This window comes from Microtus oregoni, unplaced genomic scaffold, assembly GCF_018167655.1.
Source record: "Microtus oregoni isolate MIOR12 unplaced genomic scaffold, Mior012 000003F_ref0000135, whole genome shotgun sequence".
Taxonomy (NCBI): Eukaryota; Metazoa; Chordata; class Mammalia; order Rodentia; family Cricetidae; genus Microtus; species Microtus oregoni.
The window spans coordinates 61,968,690-61,979,596 of NW_024543062.1; the positions used below are offsets into that span (position 1 = coordinate 61,968,690).

The 10,907-nt window shown below is 47.0% G+C and overlaps 1 protein-coding gene and 1 long non-coding RNA gene across 2 annotated transcripts in view; both read left to right on the forward strand.

The window, feature by feature from the left end:
- Positions 1-2,972, forward strand: part of Pm20d1 (peptidase M20 domain containing 1) — a 28,596-nt gene extending 25,624 nt beyond the window's left edge. The window contains exon 13 of the mRNA XM_041645934.1: positions 650-2,972. Within this exon, the coding sequence (XP_041501868.1) occupies positions 650-773 (124 nt within the window). The 3' untranslated portion in view covers positions 774-2,972. The remainder of the gene's footprint in view (positions 1-649) is intronic.
- Positions 2,973-9,405: 6,433 nt separating this feature from the next.
- On the forward strand, positions 9,406-10,786 carry LOC121445624. Its single transcript, XR_005973972.1, has 3 exons — positions 9,406-9,526; positions 10,419-10,490; positions 10,745-10,786. It is a non-coding gene; the product is annotated as an uncharacterized LOC121445624 (long non-coding RNA).
- The last annotated feature ends 121 nt before the right edge of the window (positions 10,787-10,907 follow it).

A 10,907-nucleotide genomic window follows, 5' to 3' on the forward strand; every position in this document is an offset into this window, starting at 1 on the left:
AAAAAGGCCCTCACTGAGCAAGGCATGGTAGTCCATGGCAAGGGAGGCAGAGGCAGGAGGATCTGTCTGACTTTGAGGCCAGCCTCGTCTAATGGCCAAACAGTCAGGACTATATAGAAAGACCCTGTCTCAAAAAAAGCAAGCAAAAAGCATAGTATTTATGTTTGGGGAGTTGTTAAAATGAGTGTAAATGTCCCTCTGTTTCCTGTCATCTTTGCACTTTGAGGGTAAACATGAGATCTGATAGCAAGGTTCCTGGGTAGAGGCTGGAGAGGCGCCCTGGGCTGTTGCCTTCCTGCCTTCCCTTATCCCTGGTGAGCAAAACCGTAGGAAAAACTCTAGCAGGACATAAGAATTAGGAAGATAATTCTGCCAGAGGAGAACCGATCTCAGAAAAGAAGACTAGGCTAAACAACTCCCAGGGAGTTATTCAATGTTTCCCCCACTGTTCTTAGGCAGGAGCACGGGTCCTTGAGAAATAACGGGTGTGGCACACATGAGCTGACAAATGACTTTTGTCACCTTGGCCCCCAGGAGAACCAAAGATTAGCCATATGGGAGGGGGGGACCAGGAAGGGTGTTCTGTGCCAGCTCTTGTGCCACAGCATTTGACTCTTATCTCCTCCCCCCAAAATGCTTCTTCCCTCAGTATCCATGGAATCAACGAGAAAATCTCCGTGCGGAACTATGAGAACCAGGTGAAGTTCATCTTTGAGTTGATCCAGAATGCAGACACCTACAAGGAGCCAGTTCCTCATGTGCATGAACTCTGAGGCCAGGATACAGCTGGGTGAGGGGTGCCTGACCCTGGGCAGGACTAACCTACAGGGAGAGACAGAGGCGGTGTTGACGAAAGGTTTGGTGGAACCACCTTGCACTGCAGAGTTCATCTGCCTGACTCCCTCCTTCACTCGCCATAGACCAAGCACCAAGGAGGAGGAGATGAGAAGAATCCAGCCTGTCATTTCGAAGTCTGCCCTCTTCTCCTGAGTGGCCTCAGCTGCCGCTGTCCTGCCATAGAAGGTGTTGGCCTGTCTCACTAGTCCTCTTTCCCAGCCTGTCTTAACAAATGCAGATTTTGGAAAAATCTCAGGAAGGTTTTATCTAGATAGAATGTTAATTTAGGGTACTTGAGCTGGATTGCCTTCTAGGATTTCCATTCTCCTGCCATCCACTCTCTTTTTGGATGTGGGAGCTGCCTCTCCTGCCTCTGCTACCTTTCTCCCCTCTCCAGTCTATTCCACGCCTGAGTAACTCGGTCAGACGGAGACGCTCCCACAAGCACTGTCAGTTTGTGTAGGGTCAGCTGCTCTCTAACCAGTTCCTCTCACAGTCTCCACCTCACAACTCCTGGGTCCAGACACTGGGGCCTGGAAAAGCAAGCTGCCTTCCTTGGGTTCCTGGAACTTTGTTCCCTTCCCTGCCTTGTTCCTGCCACCTGCTCTGGTGACCCCACCCCAGGAGGCACTAATCTGTGGAAATATTTCCCTGGCACCGCCTCTCACTGGAGCCCAGAACCAGCAGAGCCTTGGCCCTGGCACCATATCCGGTTTCAGAATGACCAAGGGGAAGTGGAGGGCAAGGTGGTGGTGGGGTGCTTGAGGGGCTGCTCTTCCCTGGGTAAGAGAGGCAAGGGGAGGCAGCCTTCACTGGAGGACAGCAGAACTCCTGCCTTCTCTCTGGACTCCAACCCTAGGCGGTTTGATTCTGCCCAGTAGCTGCCAGGTGGGGGGCTTTGGAAAGCAGCATTTCTTGACTCAGGGCCAGGATCTATGCTTTGTGGCTCACAAGGGAGTCGAGGTCACAAGGGGAGACACAAAAGTGGGACTTGAAAGACTCCCTCTTTTTCCCTCTCTGAGCGAGACTTTTTCATGTCTCCTACAGGCTTGATAGCACTGGGTTTCCTTGCTCCCTCAGAAGCCCCGTTCTCCCTCCCTCTGGAGTTCTTACCTTCCTCCCGTGGATGTGAAGATGTGAACTGCTCCTTGCAGCTCTGGCTTAATTGTCAGTGTTAGAAACAGTGTGCGAATTATTCAGACTTTTTTTTCTTTTTTCTAAGATTCACATTCCTTCCCTCACTCTCTCTTTTTGGCCAATTCCGTACTTATTCAGCTTTTGTTGGAGGGCAAGCTTAAGAACAAAAATAACCCTTCACTTTTGTGCAGAGCCCTACAGAGCAGTTCCTTACCCCTTATCTCAGCCCTGTGACTATGCTGTTGTTACTCCTTCCTGCAGAGATGAACTTGATTCTGAGTGGGTTCCACATTTAGCAGGAAACAGTGGCTTGAAGCCATGTCACCTGGCTCCCATACTCCCCATTATCCTCTGACCCTGTGTCACCTCCTCCCCACTGATGTCTTATTTAATTCCCGTAACAACCGCTGAGGCTTGAGTGTGTCCCCCACATTTGTCAACTGGTTGTGAACTTAATCCTATGAGAAAAGTATTCCGAGGGAGGAAACCTAACCGATTAGGGTCTGTCGTTGTGGGGTTGTTAGGATTAGACAAGGCCATCAGGGCTGAGCCTCATCCTTGACTTACTGATGACTTTTTAAGAAGAGAGTTTGAGGTGATAGACACATTTAAGCTGGTTTGGACATCGTCCCATGAATACATGTGTCAAAATATCACACAGTACCCCATTAAAAGACAGAGGGGGGGACCAGAAGACAGACAAGTCCTGAAACTTGCTGTCTACACCAGGATGGCCTAAAACTCACAGAGATCTGCCTGCCTCTGCCTTCTGAATGCTGGGATTAAAGGCCTGCACCACCACCTCTGATTTAGTATTCTTTTCTTCCAATAAGAGCTGAACATTTCACCAAATGTTTTTGGAACTATAAATATTTTAATTGAAATGAAACAACTTGAAATTCTTGTGTTTGATGTCCGGCACACTGTCAAGAATGAAATTGCGCCTTTGCATATGTTACTTTTAGATCTAAGAATATAAAAATTTCAGAATTGAATAAAATGTTTAATACTAAGAAATGTTCTTTGGCCATTCTGCATTATTGGAAAAACTACACTAACTTATGAGTAGCCCAAGCCAGGGATTAGAACTCAAAGCCCTTCAAGAAAATGGATGTTCAGGACTACTAGCAGGTAACACGTCTCACAAGGACCATTGCCCTCCTTCTACCCAAAGGGAGGGTATGACAGGCTTTCCCTTGTCTTTTTGTCCTAAACATTTTGACAACTCAGTTCTACCTTGTACTCCAAATTCATGCCTGCCTTTAGTTCACAGCAACCCACAGCCTTTAAGACAACCAGGTATCAACTTTTGCTGAAGATAGAGGGCATGCTTGCTTTGGCAAGCACATACACCAAACTCGGACACCAACAAAGATCAGTGTGCCTCCCTCCACCCTGCAAGGATTGCATGGAGTTTATAAGATGGTCTTTATTTTTAAAATTAACTTTCCTTTATTTTATGTCCATAGGCATTTAGTGTGTATGAATGCTTGCCCACATGTGTGCAGTACCTGCAAAGGCCAGATGATGGCACCAGATCCCCTGGAACTGGAGCTATAGATGGTTATAAGCCACTAGTTAGGTGCTGGGAATCAAACTCTAGTCCTCTGGAAGAGCGCAACCATTGAGTCATCTCTCCAGCCCCTCTTATTTTTAATGTATACCTATTTCAAAACATTACAAGATAGACCAAAATATATCCTATTTTATCAATTTAAATAAAGACTTAGGGCAAGATAAAGAAATGTTTTCCTGGAGCCTGGTCTCTCAGGAATGTACAGCAGTTACTAACCGCTCTATCAACACCAAAAATTAAGTGCCAAGGGACAGAGTGTTAGACACATCAGGGTATGACACATGGCTCATTCTAAAGCGAGAAGCCCAGGTGAGGTGTTTCTGTTCCAAGTGTAAGAGATAAAACCTTCCTTTTTTTTTTTTCTTTTTCCCACAACAGGGTTTCTCTGTAGCTTTGGAGCCTGTCCTGGAACTAGCTCTTGTAGATCAGGGTGGCCTCGAACTCACAGAGATCCGCCTGCCTCTGCCTCCCGAGTGCTGGGATTAAAGGCGTGCGCCACCACCACCCGGCAGCAAAGTCCTGTTCTTTATGTGTTACGGTGCCTCCACGGTGAAGAGCTCACTATTGCAGCTGAGACCTCAGAGCTGAATGAGAACCAGGCAAAGAACCGTGAGCACAGGCGAAGATGCTGAAGCAGATGCGCATGTGAGGTCTTCAGGAAAATGAATGATGTCAGTGTGGGCCTTTTAAGTCGGGGGAGGGTGAGTACAGCAAAGACCCTTTCCTAGGTCCTGTCTAGTTCAGGTCCTTCTTTCTAACCCTTGTACAGAATTTACCATAACTAGGTGATACATGAAGGCAATCGGTGCTGATACAATTAACCTGTGAAGTAAGCTGCTACAGTATAACAAGTGGGAAACAGAGGCAGTGGAATGGACAGAGATCTGTAAATGTAAACGTTGCTAGTCGCTGGGGAGATGTAAACTTATGTTCACCAGGTTGGCTGCAATCAAAAAAGTGGAAAATAACAATTGTTGGCAAGGATGTAGAGAAGCTGGAAACCTCATGCGTTCGCTGGTGGGAATGTGACATGGTAGAGCAGCTGTGGAAACGGTTGGTGTTCCCTCTAAAGTTAACCAGAGAATTACCATATTACCCCACCATTCCCCTTCAGAGTACGTGGTCAAGAGACATGAAAACAACAGGTGTTCAAACATCTTTTTGTTGACTCAAAAAATGACATCACGGAAAATCTTAATTATAAAAATTTTAATGTACACAATATAAAATATATACACGTCTGTGCTCAAAGACTTTGTAATGTAGATTGGGAAGCAAAATGAATGTAATAAAACAAGACTTTCATGGACCAGCAAGATGGTTTAGTGGGCAAAAGGAGCTTCCTGCCACGCTTTGCCACCAGAGTTCTGTCCCCAGGACCTACATGATGGAATGAGAGAAGTAAATCCCACAGTAATCCTCTGGCCTTCATATACACAGTGTGGCACATTGTGCCCAGCCTCCTACACACAAACACACACACACACACACACACACACACACACACACACACACACATGCTTGCCTGGCATGCATGGAGCCCTGGGTTTAATCCCCAGCAACTGAGAGAAGAGGTGGGGAGGGAGTGGGAGAAGGAAGGAATGAAGAAGAAACATCTATGAGAGAAATCTTGATCTGGTAAGGGGCCATCTTGCATCTGTCCTCTTCCTCCCAGCCACATACTCAATGCTGCCCCCTGCATCTGCCACGTTCTCCCTTGCCTGCCTGCCTGCCTGTGTGTCATAAGTCTTTTTCTTTTAACCAGAATGATCCCCCACACACCCCGCTTTCAATTCTTCTCGGCAGGCACTTAGGAGTGAAAATGCTTGGTCACATGGAAATTCTGTGCTTAACTTTGAGAAAACACCACGTGTTCACTATAGAAGCCAACACCATATCACCTGCCCAGCAGACTGCACTGGCAAGTGTGATTTTCTGGGGTTTGTTCCCCCACCACGACCTAGATGACCAGTGTACCTTGTGGTTTGGATTTGCATTTCCGTAATGACTAACTTCAATTACTTTTGAAAGCTCCCTATCTTGTTTTCAAACCGCTGACTTCATTTTCTACGCCTTATACTGCAGCAAGCATTTTCATAGTGTGATCACTGAGATCAACGGTTTGCACATGAACCACCGCTGTTAGATTTGGTCAGAGAGCCACTTTGTCACCGGAAACTCTCTGAGCCTGGCTGAGTACTCCCAAGCACAGGCAAGGGTTTCTTGCTAAAAGATGTTTCTCTGAAAGTTCCCTGGGGAATCTAATATGAAGAGTCAGGACTGAGAGCCACCAATCAAGGGCTAACTAGATCCAAATAGTTGAATCATGAGTGAGTGTTATCTGTGGTACCTTTTTCTGGTCTGTCTCCCCGAAGTTTTATAAACAAAATTTTTAGGAAGTCAGAAATTTATGTTTAAAACAGATGCCTATTTTGTGATTCTTACGATCAGGCCAGTTTAGTAAACTAAAACTAGGTAAGCAAAAAGGATAAATACAGAGGATAGTTTGAAACTAGATAATTTGATTTGCAGGATATGTTCTTACAAGATGATGTCTCCAATTTCTGGCTGAAGGAATGCAGCCCCTTTAGCTACTTATCAGCATCCATACTCTCAGACCATCCATCCTTAATTCTTCGCACTCTGCAAAGTTTAGAATTCAACATGAAGCTCAGAGAGTGTGCGCTGACCCTTCCTGATGTCTCATGTTTGTGTTTGGCTCTTTCTTTCTAGTGATATCAGAACAACCCTCCTGTGAGAGGGAATTTTCCAAATGCAGTTACTACCGATCCAGAATCTCTGAGAAAGGCAGTCAATCTCCCCATTGGAGATGTGGCCCAGAAATATGAAGGGGCTCACTCAAGGCCGCATACCTAACGTGTGGCTAGACATGATTCAACCCGTGTAATTTCAGAGCTGTGGCGCATTCCGCCCCGCTACACTGTTTTAGTGACAACATGGCCTCCGGCCTCCTGATACAGTTCACTGAACAATTTTTTCCTGCTGTGCTCAATAAAATGCTGTAAAATACCTCGAGCTCTTCTGCTTGAAGAAACCCCAGTGTGGCTATCAAGGAGGGGTTGGGAACCTAGAGTTCATTTACAAAGAAGCCAAGGTAAACCTGACAGCACCCAGCTCTGAGGACAGATGGCCATACTTCCCCATACGCCCGCACCCCTACATCCTTTTAGAGCTGAATGGAGCCGGAAGGGGATATCACCTCAGTTCCAGGCGGCAGGAAAGAAGTTGACCTCTGGGAGGGTGGCAGCAGGGGGACAAATGGGAGGGGCACACATGCTCTGAAAAACAACAGTCAGGAAACTTTCCAGCCATGCCGGGCTAGTCCTGTGACCATGGCACACTGGCGAGGGACTCCGGAATGCTATGACGCTTCAAGATGACTCTGCAAGTTGGTCTCGAAGGAGCCCTCAGTGATCAGCACCTGGACCCTGGGAAAACCGTGGCGTTGGGAGAACCGCAGAACAGAAGACTAAATGCACTGCGTATCAGGACAAGTGCCAAGACTGAAGAAGGCTACTCCAAGGAGTCTTCCCCTTGTGGGCTCCTCACAGGACCTTAACTGTGACCAACAATTGTTTCCCCCATAAACCTTCCCCATGCCCCCAAAAGAAAACTCTGTGCTTTCCACACCAATGCCGTGGCGCCTCTCTTCGACTTAGCTGCTGTCCCAAATTCATTCTGTTTAAAATTTCTGGAGCTACTATTAGCCTCTGGATCAATGCCAGCCACTCTGCTTCTCGAGAACCTCAGCAGAGGACACCGAGAGTTTATTCCAGCATTTTGGTAGGACAGTTTCTCTACCCCACAGTGACGGGGACTACTCAGAGACTCCAAAGCAGGAGGAAGAGATGCAGGAAGGAAAGGCACCAAGGAGAAGTGCTCCATCCACAGTACAACAGGCCTGCAGAAAGACTGTAGGAAGTAATGGGCTTCTGTGCTCAGAATGAACATGATAGGCCATGCAGCAGCTAAAGACAGATCTAAACAGGAAAAAAGGGAGGTCTCCAATGAGAGGTCATGTTGAGATTGTCACCAAAGTGTCAGGGAATCTGTTCTTGCAGAGAACCTGGTTTTGGTACCCATCACCCACATCAGCTGGCAGTTGTCAGTAACTCCAGCCCCCAGGGGATCTCATGTCTTCTTCTGGACCCCATGTGAACCTACACTTACATAGGCTCAGCCCTACACACAGCCACACACACACAAACACATAATTTTGAATAAAAATAACACTTTAATTTTTAAAAACAGACTTTTAAACTTATTTATTTATTATTAGGATGTGGGTAGAGGTCAGAGGACAGCTTTGTAAAGTCAGTCCTTTTCCTTCTGCCTGTACAAGGGTTCTAGGGATTGAACTCAGTCACCAGCTTGGGCAGCAGGTGCTTTACTCCCTGAGCCATTTCGCTGGCCCAAGAGTGGACACATCCACAAGGCCAGATGAAGACCACAGGAGCATCTTGTGCACATGGAGGTTCCTGTCTCACAAAGGGCTGCAAAAATGCTTGGAGACCTACCTTCCCATCTTCCTGCCACTCATGACTGGGTCTTGCCTGAAATCTCTGGCTGACTTGCTACCTGCTGCTAATTCCTGTCCTTAACCTCTGTGACCTTTGCCCCCCACATCTGTGTTTCTCACTTCATAGACTGTAGCTATTTCTGCTCTTTCAGTAGAGACGGCTGAGATGCCTTCCTCTCCCAAGGTTCCAGCTGGCTGGACTGGAAGGAAATGGGCTTCCCCCAGGCCCTCTTGCTGTTTACCCCTAGAAGTCGGTGTGACAGGCCACGCTAGCTAGGCAAATCTCCTTTGTCTCATTCAACAGTCATTCATCAGATTTCCTGGGTTCTTACTGTGTGCCAGGTGCCAGAGATACATAAGTGATCAAAACATGGAGGTCAGAACCTTGTCCCAGCGGTCCTGACACTTCAGGATACCCCGAAGTAAGGTCTTCTGTACTCGAAGTCTTAAAAAGATGTGTCTAATACCCAAAGCTAATGAAGAACTCATATGCAAATATATGAGCTCCTGAAAAGTGATAAGACAAAAAGCCCAGTGGAAAATTGACATAATACTTAACAGCTATTCAAATGGCAAAGAAATATGTGGGAAAAGTTCTCAACCTCATTGGCTATCAGGGCAACACAAATGTAAGCCACAGTGAACCACCACTACCCATCCACCAGAATGGCTACAATTGTTTTTGTTGCTGTTTGTTTGTTTGTTTTTAGACAGAGTTTCAGCAGCAGCCGTGGCAGACCTGGAACTCACTCTGTAGACCAGGCTGGCCTTGAACTCATGGAGGTCAGCTTGTCCTGGCCTTTGGGATTGAATAGCTACAATTTCAATCTTTTCAGCTTAATAGTACCAGTATTAATAAGGTTATGAAGCAATAAGACATCACTAGCAAGAATATAAATTAGTAAAAGCACATTAGAGAATCACTTAGTAGCATTTACGAAAGATGAACACTTGCCTGCCCTCTGCTCCATCCTGTTCCCATGTGCAAGTGTAGACTGGGTGTGGGGACACATGTGCTTTTCATCCCAACACGTAAGAGGCAGAGGCACAGGGACACGGACCTCTGGAAGTTCAAGGCAGCCTGACCTAGGTTAGCCAGGGCCACACAGAGAGACCCTGCCACAAAAACAGACAAACAGGAATGTGAGTGCACCCAGTGGCATCCAAATGCCATATAATAATCACATAATAAACTCATGTAATAATCACACCTGGAAACAACTTAAATGTCCATCAACAGATGCAGATCGCATATGCTTGCCTAGTGACATTACACGGCAATAAAGGTGAATTAACTGATGCTATCGCGTGTCTACAGGAGTAAGAGGAACCAGGCACGGACACCACTCATCTCTCCTGAGCGGTTCCATTACATCAAGTCCAAAGGCTGGAGGACAAAGCTAACGGTGTGAGACAGAGGCTCTTAGGGAAGACAGGTGAGGCTGTGACCAGGGGGTTTCTAGGGAGGCAGTGATGATTGAATTCTTCCTCTCAGTGGTGGCTACATGGGCCTGCTCACTGTGTCTCAGCTTGTTCTAAACAACAGGTTTTGTGTGCTTGCCCATATGTTTGGTTTATTCCAACTGAAAGGAGAGACTTTTCAAGCAGATAAAAAGTGAGGGGATTTAGAGAGAGAGAGAGAGAGAGAGAGAGAGAGAGAGAGAGAGATTTTGTATGTAAGTTGTCATTGAGTAAAAGGTTTTAGTCTTTTGGTTTTTTTGAGACAGGGTTTCTCTGTAGCTTTGAAACCTGTCCTAGAACAAGCTCTTGCAGACCACACTGGCCTCAAACTCACAGAGATCCACCTGCCTCTGTCTCCTGAGTGCTGGGGTTAAAGGCATGCTCCACCCACTGCCTGACTAAGTTTTTAGTCTTCTTGAGACAGAATCTCAATTACATAGCCCTGACTATCCTGGCACTCTCTTTGTAGACTACAATGCCCACTCCCAGCCCCGCCTTTTTTGTAGAGATTCTCCTGCCTCTGCCTCCCAAGGGCTAAGATTACCAACCCTCACCACCAGGCTGGGCAGGCACATCAACCAGTCTTAATGTCCCTCCCAATCTATACTCACTACTCACAAGGCTGATCCTTCGGGAGGAGACCTAGTATTGCCCAGTTAAGGACTAACTTCTGTATCCAAACACAGGCTTGGCTTTTAAGAAAAAATTGGGGTTCGACTACAGTGACATTTGCTTTGCTGGATTCTTAAGAAAATGTAGGCCTTTGATGTCCCAGCAGCTGAGCTGAACGCAGGGATGCGGATTGGCAGGTGGGGACAGGATTTATGGACACATATGTCACCATTATCTAAAGGAATGCCTGCTTAGGTTGCTGTAGAGCATGTGCGCCAAAAGCTTGGTTGCCAGCAAGATAATCTCTGCTCCCATCCTCACTCAAAGGTATGCTCAATAACCCCCAAGCTCCTTTCTAGAGGGGAGGGGGGCAGGAAGGAACCACTGGTCACAGGTTCCACCGACAAGAGGGGAAAGCCTGTCAGTGGGAGTTCCTTTATGGCGAGGTCACATCCCCTGCACAAAACATCCCAAAGAGAACTAGTACTGATTTGGGGTTGATGAGGTGGAGACACCCCAGGGAGGAAGTGGCAAAAAAAGGCGAGGGTGAAAACACTCTCCTTCCTCTTTGATCCCACAAGGTGCGTCAGGGAAAATTGGACTTCATTTCGCCCGGGATGGAGCCATCTCTCCCATGGGGCCACGAGTTGGTCAAAGCAAACCTGCTCCTCTCCACCCTTACCTCAGGTGGTGTGTGTGGCCCTAGCTGTGAGTCTAACAAATTTTCCCTCCAGCCTGCCCATC